Source organism: Trematomus bernacchii, unplaced genomic scaffold, assembly GCF_902827165.1.
Source record: "Trematomus bernacchii unplaced genomic scaffold, fTreBer1.1, whole genome shotgun sequence".
Classification (NCBI taxonomy): Eukaryota; Metazoa; Chordata; class Actinopteri; order Perciformes; family Nototheniidae; genus Trematomus; species Trematomus bernacchii.
This window is the reverse complement of record NW_022987531.1, coordinates 2656441-2670913: the sequence shown is the minus strand read 5'-3', so window position 1 is coordinate 2670913 and position 14473 is coordinate 2656441. Positions and strand designations below refer to the sequence as shown.

The following is a 14473-nucleotide window of genomic DNA, read 5'->3' as shown; positions in this document are numbered from 1 at the left end:
GCTCGTTAAGGCTAGAGTGTGTGATGTCACAGGGGACGACAGCTTGAAATTTGCCTTCATTTTCTTTTTTAAACCTGCCATAATTCCCAAACCCTACACTCCTGGGAGATAATTGTATGCTTGAATTGTAGGAAAACCTCTCTTAGGTTGAAAAATAAAAACATTTTAAGCAAAGAACTTTAAGAAAATGCCTCTTGAGGGCATGAAGTGACAACAACTTTCAACATGTCTCCATTAAGGCCCATTGTAACTTCAGCCTGATCTTTCCTCACAGCACGAGCCGCCCACCTTTAGTTAATCTGTCAAAAATGCCACATTATTGACCCGAAAATACACAAAAAGCACACTTCAGACGCTCAGGGTCCTTGACATGCTTCACACGTTGACATTTTACCGATAGCAGCTACTGTTTTTTAACTATAATTAGAAATGTAAGAAGTGTATTTCTCATTCAGATTAATGGAAAGGCTCTCCTTCACTGATCACTGCACATCTCCATGGTAACCTCTGATCTCTGCACACAGGTGTTTGATAACGTCGTCACACAGGTGTTATGATTAGGTGTTATGATTAGGTGCTCAGCACAGAAACAAACACTGACAAACAGACTGGAGTATAAGGCCTAGGCTCCACGAGGACGAAAACGGGTTGAATCCGCATATTTCTCATGCGTATAGCCCTCTAAGCTCGACGACGCCGTAACAGAAACGTAGAAACAGACCCCGCAAACGACAACGGGTCCAAAGGTGGATAGATCTGGGAACGGAGCGCTCTGGGGGGTCCAACGGGGCCGTGGGGTCGCCTATACAGTCATCCGTTTCATAGCCCCGCCTCTCCCCGCCTCTCCCCACCTCTGCTGCTCACCCCCGCAAAAGTACACTGCACACTGAATTGAGATTATTTATCTTTATCTCGATATGGACATAAACGCGAGTGAAGTCTAATCTGACAGGACGGAGACACGCAGCTCCTCCGGCTGTGAAGCAGCGGGAGCAAAACACACACTTCAAGTCAGATCACCACCCTTAGCTATTTTAATTACCTCTCAAACTACCTAAACTAGTTATAAATATGTTTATTTTTACTGTCGGGTTTACTTACTGGATCAGCTGCTGCATGAGGAAGCATGAAGATTTAAACTTTAACACACATTGACCAGCGAAAAACTCTGCGCGGTTCCCTCCGCCCCCACCGCGGAGAATAACAGAAGTGCAGCCATGACAACCATTCTTCTTCGCTGCTTTTGTGGAGGAAGTTACAGCGCCACGTACAGGTTCGGCATATGTACTGCAGCTTTTCCAGCGGTTGGATGTAAACGGAGCCGTCTCGTGGAGCTTGACACAATCCGGTGTATATTGCGTGTGGGCGGAAGGTTTTTTGCGGTTGCATTTGCGTTACTCCGATGCGTTTTGCCGTATGGGTTCCCGTGGAGCTGGGGCCTAAAAGACTGTCTCAGCCTATTATTTTCTGTCTGATGGAGACTTCATACTGACTTCAACATGTTCCACATATTTTATACATTATTGGTGACATATGGGTTTAGTCGAAAAGTTTGCAGTTAAAATATTTTGCTGCTTTTCCAAGCCTTTTTACTTTCTTTTCTCTTCTTAATACACATTAATTCACTACTACTTACATTTATCTAACTCCTTCAGCCTACTTTCAGCTACAGAAACCATTCAACTATTAACGTATTCAGCTATTTCAGGACATTGAGGCTATACATTTAGTTGTTTATACCTTTTTTAAACCTTTTCTTTTAAATATTAAGCTTCTTCACTATTTATCCTACTCTTCCAGTTTAACATTTCACTTTCAAGTTGAACAAAGTCATTGCAATGCATTTGGGCTGTAACAATTTTGATTCAAATCATTTCACTTTCTGCATTTCTCCGCTAAGTTCAGCAACACACTTACTTGGTTTTTGTAGCTAAAAGCAGCTACAGAGACCATTCAGCTAATCAAATATTCAGCTTTTTCTGCATTTTCAGCTAAATTCAGCAACAAATGTTCACAGTGTTGTTCACATTTTCAGCAGGAAATGCATTTTCTAGTTCTTATTGTCATGGCAACACTTACACTTAATGCTTTGAGCATTGAGAAAATAAAACAATGTGTTTACTGTAATTGTGCGCTGCATCAGAGTTTGCACATTACTTATTAACATGTTTAATGTTTAAAATTTGCCCTATTATGCTTTTTGGGTTTTCTCTTTTGTGCATGTAAGTGGTCTGCAAAGGCTAAAATTCCAAAGAGATTCTGAACAGTAAAGCATGGAGACATGTCACAGAAGAGGCACAAAATACAAATATGAACCTGAAAATGAACATAAAATGTCAAATCTTTCTACTATCTTTTTGAAATTCCAAAAGATGACTTTCAAAAGTCAATGTACGGTTAGAATTTTGAAATAAAATATATGAAAGCTTCGAAAAAGATAGAAAATGGTCAAACATCATGATGTATTTTCAATATTAGTCAACACATTTTCTTTGTACTAGAAATTAAACATCATAAAATGAAATCTTTGTGTGTTCGCCATTTTTGTTTGTGCTTGAGACTGGCTCCAAGAGAATATGCCTAATTACTTAGCCTGGGAGATTTTCCCATATTATCAGTAAGTGGCTTTTCCACATGTCTTGTAAACGGTAGAAAACAGGCGGGTGGAAAAAGAAAGATATTGTTGCAGGTTGGTTATACCTTGAATTAGATTAGGACCCTTTTATAAGCTGTTGAAGTTGCTTTCTTGTCCCTTAACAATTACCATTAAAGTGCTCTCGAGCAGGGCTCATCACCCCCCCGCCGTTCCAGAGGAGCGAAGATGTGGAAACTGGGCGGCTCGTAGGTGTGAGAGTGTGAACCGCCCGGGGAGAACAAGCTTTGTTCATTCTGCATGCTAAACGAGGTGGAAACAGTATTGTACACTTCTTCATTTTACGCTCACAAACTGACCTTTCGAAAAACTACCCAGATATATCGAGTCTTAAAAAGCAAGAGTGGCTGAACTTTCAGAAAAAAAATTCCAAAATGTAGAACATTTGCCAAATCTAACACAGCAAGAAGATAATAACATTTAGTTCAATGCTACTCCTTACTGTGTAGAATGATCCTGCAATATGACTCTCTTAACGCATCTTCCACTTGGGTAATTATGTTTATACATGTATTCTGTTAGTCACACTAAGGCAATATTCAAGTATAGAGTCTAATTGAAATTTAATATGTGTAATTCACTTGCCACCTACAAGCAGTTGTGACCTGCTGTGAATTGGGTTCTTGATTAACGTTATGTTATTAGTAAATGTGCCTTGTTAAACCCAGACTCACTTAATGGAGATACAATATGGATTTAGCCTTTATTGTTCTAATATTATTATGATTTCTCCTCACAAGCTTTAGCCAATAACACAGAAGTAATCCCCATCACAGCCTTACTGTAAATCAGTAGTGTATACACAACTCTATAATACATGTGTATTCTCTAAGTCACATTTAAGCAATGTTCAAGTAAGCAATTATGGAGTCTAATTGATATTGAATATTTGCAATCCTCTTGCCACCCCACCCCCCTTTAACTCACCAGAGCACCCACAATCTAAAACTAGCCCAAGTTATATATATATATATATATATATATATATGGGAGGCTGTGACACAGTGGATTAGTGCGTTGGTGTTCGGATCAGGGGAGCACAGGTTCAAACCCCACTGCAGTCAGCATGTCGTTGTGTCCCTGAGACACTTCACCCCAAATTGCTCCTGAGGGGATTGCCCACAGTATTGAATATGTAACTCACTTTGGATGAAAGCGTCTAACAAGTAACATGTAATATATAAAAATATTATCTGTATTATTATATTTGTATATATGTATGGCCGGGTAAGTATATATATTATAAGTCATTGTTATTGTGTTTTTATAAATATATATCCTGCACCACCTTTACTTTCCCCCGTCTTTTGCTCCAGTTGCCCCATCACTTACCTGTCTATCAGTTTGTCTGACTGCCTTAGCTTCAGTCCGTCCGTCCAAATGAGTGTCTATGCCATTTAAGGTTTGTGGGAGTGTGGGAGGGAGGGAGAGGGCGGTAAGGGTACCAGGGGAGGAGGGGAGAAGTGACTTCACCTGTTTTTGCAATATGTGCACAACTTTAAAAAGAAATATATATATACAGTATAAACAAATGGAAACACTCAATTCAACTACAATTACCTCAAAATGGTACTTACTTATGTACTTGAGTAAATCTACTAAAACCTATAACTTGTAAAACCTATAAAGCGTAGGCATGAATACACATTCTCAGTGCTGTAGTAAAAATAGATGTTTTGCTACATTTGCCTCCGAGTCCATCTGGAAATCATCAGATTGTGATTCAAACTGCAGTGTTGTCCCTCTTATGATACAGCTGATTTGCCTAAGCTTCCAGACACCTGTACACACACACATGCATGCTTCCACACAGCCTGGAGCTATAACTAAGTGTTGTAATTGCTGAGAAAACCGCCGACACTTGACACTGTCTCCCAGAGAGGAAGACGAGGGAAGTGAAGAAAGCATGAAGACAGAAAGACAAACACACATTCAAGTTCTCCTGCTGAAGCACAGTGACAAACAGACTCACATGCACACTAATGAAAACATTGGTGGAGTGAATAGCCAGAGGGTGCAAACTGTTCAAACATAACACAACTGTGCCACTTCAGTGCCAGGGGAGGTGAATGTTTAGCCCACCCTCTGCAGAGTGCCCGTGTTGAAGTGGTATTTGGCATTCGGGACGGCTAAAAAAACTGGAGCCATGCCGGGGCCGCAGCTGATTTAAAGTGACAGGGACGCAAGGCCATCGTATTCATCACAGGGGAGTGGCCCCGCACTCACCCACTCCCAAAGTACCCTCCTATTTTCAGGCCCAGCCCCCGCTAAAACGCCACCTATCAGCAGCTGATCTATGGCGTGCCAACAGCGCCAAATAAGGTGTCATTTTCCTGAGACAAATAGGCAACAACAGACCTAAGGGCAGGTGGTAACCCCTTCCCACGTGCTTCAACTGTGTGTCCGAGAATTCATTTTATGGTGCCCACGAGCTGCTGTTCTCACATTCTTATATTTAGTTTATCCTCTTTTATAACATCTTTTCTCACAGTCCTGCATTTGAACAAAGCGTCAAAAATAATAAAATGTATGCCCTTAAAAAAACACCTCTGGGAATGAGAAAGAGAAGCTGGATTTGGTGCGTCTCGCCAACAGAGACAAACGTAACGCTGGATAAGCATATTTTACAAATGTTTCCCACTAACTTGCATCTTACCTTGTCCCGCAAAGCCATCGTATTCATCACAGGGGAGTGGCCCCGCATTCACCCACTCCCAAAGTACCCTCTTATTTGCAGGCTCCGCCCCCGCTAAAATGCCACCTATGAGCAGCTGATCTATGGCGTGCCAACAGCGCCAAATAAGGTGTCATTTTCCTGAGACAAATAGGCAACAACAGACTCAAGGGCAGGTGGTAACCCCTTCCCACGTAGCTTAAACTTCACTTTACTGTGCCCACAAGCTGCTGGACAAGCTGTTTTCATATGTGCCTCTCCTCTTTTAGAACATCTTTCTCACTATTATATTTGCAAGTGTCAAAAGTATGGCTTCAATAAAAAAAAGACCATTGGGAATAAGTAGGAAGCAATGGCGAAGCAGGGCTTCCGGACCACAGGTTGGTGGATTTTTTACAACAAACCCAAATTAAAAACGTGGGGGGCACTAACTTGTGCCTTACCTTGCTGAGCTGACTGGCTGGTGAAGCGCTGTTGTTGATGGTGTGGCATTTGAAGTTGAGCAACGACTCCCCCGCGGCGTCACCCTCTCTGATCTTGTCCTGGTCGGAGTGGGAGTGGCCGTCAGGGAGGGGCGAGGTGGCAGATGAGGGGGGGGGGCGCTGAAGTGCAGTACAGGACAGACCGAGGAAGTTGGACGGTCGGATCAGAAAGGCCTCCAGAGCTATGTTAGCTGAAACCTAAGGGGACCACACATTTGGCAGAAAGGGTGGAAGGGTTGGAGGGTGGTGTAAGAGATTTCTACATTAGTCATTTTCTCCTTTCATGTTCGATTCACTACTTTCATCAGTCATAAATATTGTGTTTTATATTTGATTGCCTCAAGGCCTTATGATATCCTCACAGTAGGCATTTGAATATTTGCAATACTGATCACCACTTTCATGGAATTTTTTGTGGTTTAGTCCACTTTGTAACACCTATGATGTTCCCGGTGAAAAATGGCCACCATAGGAAATGAATGGCTAACCCTAGAGTATGTTCATCCATCAGATAGGACACCATACAGTACAACCATGTGCATTTTTGAATAAATGGTCAGTGTCTATTCTTTGTATATTCACTGCAGTTATTCATGTAAACCAGTATTTTTGAGACATTGTTTACAGCTTAAATGTCATTTTGGTGATGATTAATGGTTTTTGAGTTAATGTAAAAGCAGTTAAAATAGGCCTGTCAGATTTGACCATGAACACCAAAGTAAGGAGCTAGAAACAAACATGAAAGGAGGGTCAAGAAGATGCTTTTATACCAAGTGACAGCAAAAGAAGCAATTCATCTTTTTCATGCATTCTTCTGGCTATCAGCTCGAGCCAAATTAACTTGTCATTATTCTACGGAGCAAGAAAAAAGGTAAGACTTTGGGAAATGTAATCAGATTAACAACTTTCGCCTTGTGTTTGAAAGTCAGGCCGTACCTTAGAAATGACCTGATTGTCTCCGGTCAGCGACAGGTCGGCGATGCGCTCCACGCACTGGACGATGCGAGTGCACGCTCTGGCCTCATTCTGGGCCATCCACAGGACGTGCTCCTCCACCAGCATCATGTTACTGGCGATGTCTGATATATAGTCCCCCAGCTGCAGACACAGAGGCACACTTGTATGCAAAACTAGACAAATTGTAAGAAGCCAAAACACACTTGCAGTAGACTCATCATGCACATCAATCATATCCGCAACAACAGGCACATTTATAATCTACAGTCAGAATTGTGGGGGAGGCAATGGTGGCTTCATTCATTATAGGGAGATTTCATTTAGATTAGCAGCTCCAATGGGGCATAATCGCTTCCTTGGGATGGCAGCTCGCTATTTACTTACTGTACTTTTCATTGTTGCTTCAATTGACTGGATGAATGAGGGTGGTCTCATCAGCATTGTCTTAAGAATGATACAATGGAAGTATCTCCTAATAATACCTCCTCCCGGGCGACCTATAATGAATAATTGGACCAGTGAGAGCTAATATTGATTATTTCCACTGAGTAAGCTCAACACCATTCCCTCCCTACATTCTGACCTTCAGTGTGACGTAAGGCCCTCCGATTGCCGCTGGCCACAGACAGAGGAGAGGTTCGCTTAAGGTAAAACACAGCTTGTTCAAAAACAGATGCATCTTCATAACCATCATTGCCATTCAGGTCCAACGCCAGCATGAGCGAGAGGGAAGCGCGCAAGGTGAAAAGTTAAGCTGTCTGGAATCGATTAAAGGGTTGAAGCCAGAAGACAGCGTGCTGCCATGTCTTTTTGGGGCAGATCATGCTGTCTGCGGCTCAGATTCAATGAAGAGTCCTTTTCTGTTTGCTCTGTTGACCTTCATTAAGCCCATCCCTAGGACAACCACTGTCCAATCCTTCAGTAAACATTCTAGGAAAATTGAGATGTTAGTTTGTGCAGACTCTCCAGGTAAAATCGGAGTGTTACCTCTAATAGGCCGTCCTTCCTGGTCAATCAGTTGCATTAACGCTGCCTGTATTGCAGTTTCTGCTTCATCGATTCGTCCCTCAGCTTCCTCCAGCCTACTGTTGGCTCTGTACAATTCCTGTTTTTGTTCTGTTAGTTGTTGTATCTTGTCTAAAGTCCTTGATTTCTCTAAGTATACTTGCTAGAATCTCTTAATTTGTCTTCTTCCGAGCTACTTCGGGAATAAAATGTTGATTTGACAACGTCATTGATGCAATTTTTCTACGCTTTCCATACTGTATGTGTATACACACTTTGTTATTAATAGGATTGTTAGTAGGTTTTTTATTTACAAAACCGTCTGCAGCACAAAAATTAAGCTGCCAAGTTTAAAGGTTAGTTAAGTCCTTGTAACTATTTCACCAGCACTTACAATGGTATGACTTTCTTGAAGTGAATATATCTGCACTTCCCTTTTTGTTAGAAATATTAATCTTCATTGTTTTTGCACACAAACAACTGGAAATTATTCCTTTCGTTTTTGTAATCATTTAGTTTTTTTTAGGCTAATGGAAGCTATAGGGAGTAATAACCAAACTTAGTCAAAATGAAAGAATATATATATTGAAGTACCTGGCTGCAATGATATTACTGTTCCTGTACGCTTGTGGTTTCTGGCGCTTGCATTGACGGGTCAAATGTTTCGCTTCATAAAATGGCTTCTTTATTCACAATACTCAACAAAGTATACTGTAAGTTTAGTCCTTCTGTCCTGGCTCGCATTTCAGAATTATTATATTTTGAAATGTGCTTTCAATACTTATATATATTTTACATGTGGAGGGAAAAATTGACAGTCTTGGCAACAGGAAGCAAGGGGGAGGGGCTTAACGTAGGGTCAGTTGGAGCTTTTGAAGGCAAATTATTTCTTTCAGCGAGCTGTGAAAAAGCACATGTAGGAGAAGCAGGAAACAATACCAGCGAAGTCGTACACCTTTGAAACACGATGCTTCAAAATAAACAGTTTTTCAAATGTTCACGTCTGGATCTGATGCTTAGATCCCACGTCACGTAGTAAACTGCCTGTGGCGTCCCTCTGTGTGTTCACTCACATCTTTACGTTTCTCCACCAGCCTCGTCAACCTCTCCACCAGGTGAGTGACGAAGATGACATCCATGACATCTGTGAAGTGTGCCGCCCTGCTGGTGAAGGCCACTAACTGCTGGCCCAAGGGCTGAGCATTGGTGGTATTCACAGTTATCTGGAATCAAATAAAACATACATCAGTATTTAGTCCATCAGTGCAATTCAACAGAGACATCACATGAAGTAGCTCTGACAACATTTAATAAATAATACATCACAGTAATGGTGTTTCATGCCATGCATGTAGTTTTGAACTTGAATGTGGTACAGTAATCCCGTGTGTAATGTAGGATGAAACAGCTTATCGTCAGTCAGTTCGTATTATGTATATAAAGGCTTACATGTACAGTTCTTCAAATACCTGCAGGCTACACAAGAGCCAGTGGAGATGTTTGTATCTGTATTCCAGGAATATGAAATTAAAGTATGAGTTAGAATTGCACGATATACTGTATATCAGCAGCGATTTATGATTGGAGGTGATGGAAAATGTTTAGTATTACGTTTTATTCTGATATAGAATTAAGGCCGCTAAATTGGCAGCCGATAATATAGAGCCAAATTGCTTTAACTGACTTAACATGCTCAGGATATGAACACTCCATTACTCCAAGTAACCCTAACACTTTTTAAAGAGGATATACTATCCTAATTTTCAGGTTCATATTAGTATTTAGTGTCTCTACTGTGACATGTCTAAATGCTTTAATGTTCAAAAAGCTCTTTATGTTTCTCATACTGCCTGTGCTGCAGCACCTCTTTTCACCCTCTGTCTGAAACCAGAGCCCAGTCTGCTCTGATTGGTTAGCTGGCCGGCTCTGTTGTTATTGGTCAACCGCTTAGAGATGTGTCGGAAATGCCCTGTCCCTAACCAACATTCCTTTACATAGGGATGTCACTTTGTTAGTGAAGTTAACAAAGGAGTACATTTAAGCCTCTGCAGAACATTTACATCCACAAAAACTATATATACTATATAACACACTAAAGGAAGGGGAACACCCCAAAAAGCACCCTATAGGGCCTCTTTAAAGCTGGTTTGGAATCAGGGAATAAAAACAGGGAATAATTATAAACCTAGAGATCCGAACATATGTGACCCGCTCTATCGAAATCAGTCAGAAGTCGCAACGGCTCATTTCAAAATAAACGTGGATTTGCATAAAAAAAATAGTTTTTCGGGGTTCGGGTGTTTTGTTTGATTTTAAATAAACAAAGTCTTGGCTTTCAGAATATGAAACTTTTATTTCCAAAATCACATGATAAATACATTTTTGAAGCTTGTAAAGGGAAGATGACAGGCACCTCTCACTCGCCACTCTGCTGTTCCGCAGCGCTGCTTCCCCTCCCTCCGGCTGAAATTATGAATGTAAGGCGTATAGACATATCGGACATCCTTCACCCACATGCCCCACCCCGGAACCTGCGGTCCTCAGACTCTGGCCTGCTCACCACCCCCCGCACCAAACTGCGAACCTTCAGGGACAGAGCCTTCAGTGTGGCAGCCCCCACCCTCTGGAACGCTCTCCCTGCGGAGATTCGCAACATCCCCACACTCGACGCCTTCAAAAGGGCTCTCAAGACCCATCTGTTTGCCAAGGCTTTCGGCCCCTAATCGATCTGTTGTTTTGTCTGTCTGACTTTTGTTTTGTTATGTTTGTTTTGCCCTATTACTGTACAGCGACCTTGGGTCCCTTGAAAGGCGCTATATAAATGCAAGCTATTATAGATAACACGGCAGGGTTCGTTACAGTTTGTTTTCATCTGATTTCAATTAAACAAAGTCTTGGCTTTCAGAATATTAAACTTGTTTTGGCAAATTCAGATGATAAATACAACTTTGAAGCTTGTAGCGGCATAATTACAAGCGGAGAACAGAGTAACTTGACGTCACAGCAGGCATAACAACAGCCGGTGTTTTTTCCCGGAAAACAAACACAATACACACAAATGCAAAAATACACAAACACACACACACGTATACACACACATACACACTCGCGAGCTTCCCCCAGACCAGTAATCCAAACGAAAATATCTTCCCTCCGTAGTACTTTGATCATTTGCTCCGCTGATAACCAATCAGATCGATGGATTCCAGAGAAGAGGAAACTTTGAAGGCCTTTTTCTCAAAATGATGACTCGGTGACAGTCATTATATAATGTGACGTATTTTGCTTAATATTTGGGGTACAAAAATAATCCTGATATCATTAGAAAGCTAGGAATCTCCTCTTTCCAACAGTGTATACAACTCAAAATGTGTCTTCGGGTCAATGCGACTGATTTCGATGGAGCAGGTCACATATCGTCTGCATTGCTGATCATTTACAGAGTTTCAAAGGAAGAAACGTTTTCAAAGGTTTGTTATCTGCAATAAAAGCCTTTGATTATTTTAGAATTTTCTTTTAATGAACATTGATAAATCAGTGTTTTTCTTACGCTCGGATGTGCCTAAAACAAGGTAATGAAGGTATTTTTAAAAATCCAACGTCAAATTGGGTATCTGCTATAAAAGCAGGTAATTATGAATTATTGGTTATGAAAAAATCAATAGTGCATCACTAGTCTGAGTTCCTTAAACCAATTCATTGACATTAGGGGGACAAGTGTGGAATACATTCTGTGAATAAATCTGAGCACGAGCTCTCCATGTGTTTAAAATAAAATAAGACTTTGTTTATCCAGAAGGAAAGTCCTGCGCTAGAGTTGCAACAGATTAAAGCTCAATAAACATAATAATAATACAACGTTTATACTAACAGTGCAGTAAAAGAGCAAATCAAACAAAAGAACAACGAGAACAAAGAAAACTGTACAGTGAGGAGCGGTGACAGAAACGTTACGTAATCAGTACCTGTGTGAGTTCGTGCAGCACGCGGGTCAGCTCGCTGGCATACGGACACTGGGTGTAGTCCTCCTCCACCCAGCGCCCACTCTGGTCACAGCTCCGCCAAGCCTTCTTCCCCCTCTGGCTGGAGGGGTGGGCGGCGCTGCCAGAGGGGTGGGGGGCCGAGCCAAAGGTGGCAGGAGCGCAGGGCAAGAAGGCAAGGATGCCAGCCAAAGTCTTTGGCCACCTGCCAAAAAAAACATCAGAATCTTCAGCCAGTGCTCCAGATGGCAATTTCATACCGTACCTCTGTAGGAAATGATTAATTTGCATATTTGATTTTCCAGCTATCTGTAATTATTCTTGCAGAATACTGCCAGATTCTGTTACTTGATTGTTGTGTCTTCGTGAAGATTCTGACTTAATTCACTTTATTTACTAACTTTATTAATCAAATTAACAGTCGTTCCAATTTGAGCACCATGACAAAAAAAATACATTTGATTAATTACAGAATGCACTTTAAAAGAGACACACAACCAATTGCAGGCATCAAGATTAGTTCACTGCTCTGAATGACATACAACTAATTCCCAATAATTTCATAGGGGTTATCTTTATGACCTTGCACGAGGTACACCCGTAGCCAGAGTGTCAGGATTCGTGGAAAAGGTAAGACCCAAATGCAGAATAAAAAAGACAAAAAAAAGTCAAGGAACAACAGACAAGCTTTATTTAAAAAAAACTGATGACTGAAAAAACATGACATGAAATAAACAGGTAGCACGAAGTAAACAAAAACTGACCGTGACCAACATGGAGGGAGACAGGAAAGACAGACAAGACACAGGTAGAACAGAATTGCAAAATAAAACCCATGACAAGACAGACAAACCTAAAATTGTGACATAAAACTAAGATCGTGACAGAACCCCCCCCTCAAGGGACGGATTCAAGACGTCCAAATCACGTCCAACACTTCCAAAAGGGTGGGTGGAGGGGGTCCGGAGGGCGGGTTTGGGCTGACAGCCCGGAGGCACGGCAGAGGACCAGGAGGTGGTCTCTGGCGGACGGCCCGGGGGCAAGGCAGAGGAACAGGAGGTGGTCTCGGGCGGCCGGCCCGTGGGCACGGCAGAGGCCGGGAAGCGGCTAAGGCCGGGAAGCGGCTAAGGCCGCGGTGGGCATAGTCAGGGAGCCGGGCACAAGGACGGACCGGGTTCGTGGCCGACTGGACCACCGGCGGAATAGGATCTGGTGTCGGCGGGACACCCGGCAGGACAGAGTTCGTAGCCGGCGGAGCCAACGGCGTAACAGGAACCCTGGACGGGACATGGGTTGTTGTCAGTGGGACCCCGGACGGAGCAAGGGCTGGTGTCGACGGGACCTCCGACAGGACATGGTGTTGGCAGGAAATCCGGCGGAGCAGGTGTCGGCGGGACCCCCAACAGGACAGGATATGGTGTTGGCAGGAAATCCGGTGGAACCCCCAACGAAACAGGACATGGAGTTGGCAGGACCCTCAGCGGAACCCCCAACGACACAGGACATGGAGTTGGCAGGACCCTCAGCGGAACCCCCAACTATACAGGACATGGAGTTGGCAGGACCCTCAGCGGAACCCCCAACGACACAGGACATGGAGTTGACAGGACCCCCACCGAAACAGGTGTCGGCTGGACCCTCAATGGAACAGGACATGGAGTTGGGACATGAGTTGGGACTAGAGAAGGGACATGAGAAGAGATTTGAGAAGGGACTTGAAAAGGGAGTCGAGAGGGGACTCAAGAAGGGACTTGAGAGGGGACTCAAGAGGGGACTCGAGACGGCGGGACCCCCGATGAAGAAGGGACTTGAGTCGGCCGGTACGGGGGGCTGGCGTCGGCCAGAGAGCCAACAGGAGACGAGGAGCTGGAGTCAGCCGGTACACCGACAGGACACAGGGGGCTGGCGTCGGCCGGAGAGCCAGTACTGGAGCCGGAACTGGAGCCGGGACCATGGCTGCGTGGACCGGTACTGGAGCCGGAACTGGAGCCGCTGGAGCACGGGCTGGAATCCTGGCCTTGCATCTTCCAGAAACCTTCCGGAGGATCCGCGGACCTCCCAAGGCCAGGCCAGACCCCAGGAAAGGGTTAGAGGCTTGAGACAAGTTTTCAGGACTACTTGTAAAAAGTTGTAGCCACTCAGGCAACAAGCTCCTGAGCCAGGGCTTGCGAGCAACCTCCTGGCGTGCCTCCTTCAAAGCAGCCTCTCTACCCCGTCTAGATGAGGCGTCATACCAGGTATAAAAAATGTACTCCAGAGAGTACCCAAGATGTTCCGCCTGTAGAGCCAAAAAATCAGAATCTGCTGGCTCCAAATTTGGTCGGTTCATTCATGTCAGGATTCGTGGAAAAAGTAAGACCCAAATGCAGAATAAAAAAGACAAAAAATAGTGAAGGAACAAAAGTCGAGCTTTATTTAAAAAAAACTGATGACTGAAAAAACATGACATGAAATAAACAGGTAGGTAAACAAAAAACAGGTAGGTAAACAAAAACTGACCGTGACCAACATGGAGGGAGACAGGGGAGAACAGAATTGCAAAATAAAACCCATGACAAGACAGACACAACTAAAATCGTGACACAGAGGTGTTTTTTTTGTTGTCAGTCTCATTCTCCAGAGGCCTGGAAAGGGGTGGTATTTGGAGCATTCAACCAATCACAAACATGGACAAGCGTACTGACAGCGCAGCGTCATACTTCCTGAATGAAAAGTGAACTTT

At 43.3% G+C, this 14473-nt stretch overlaps 1 protein-coding gene across 1 annotated transcript in view; it reads right to left on the bottom strand.

The window, feature by feature from the left end:
* Positions 1 to 14473, bottom strand: part of LOC117475406 (adhesion G protein-coupled receptor A3) — a 306450-nt gene that overhangs the window by 180257 nt on the left and 111720 nt on the right. Inside the window, 4 exon segments of the mRNA XM_034121560.1 lie at positions 5771 to 6007; positions 6746 to 6907; positions 8845 to 8994; positions 11737 to 11956. Coding sequence (XP_033977451.1) covers positions 5771 to 6007; positions 6746 to 6907; positions 8845 to 8994; positions 11737 to 11956 — 769 coding nt within the window.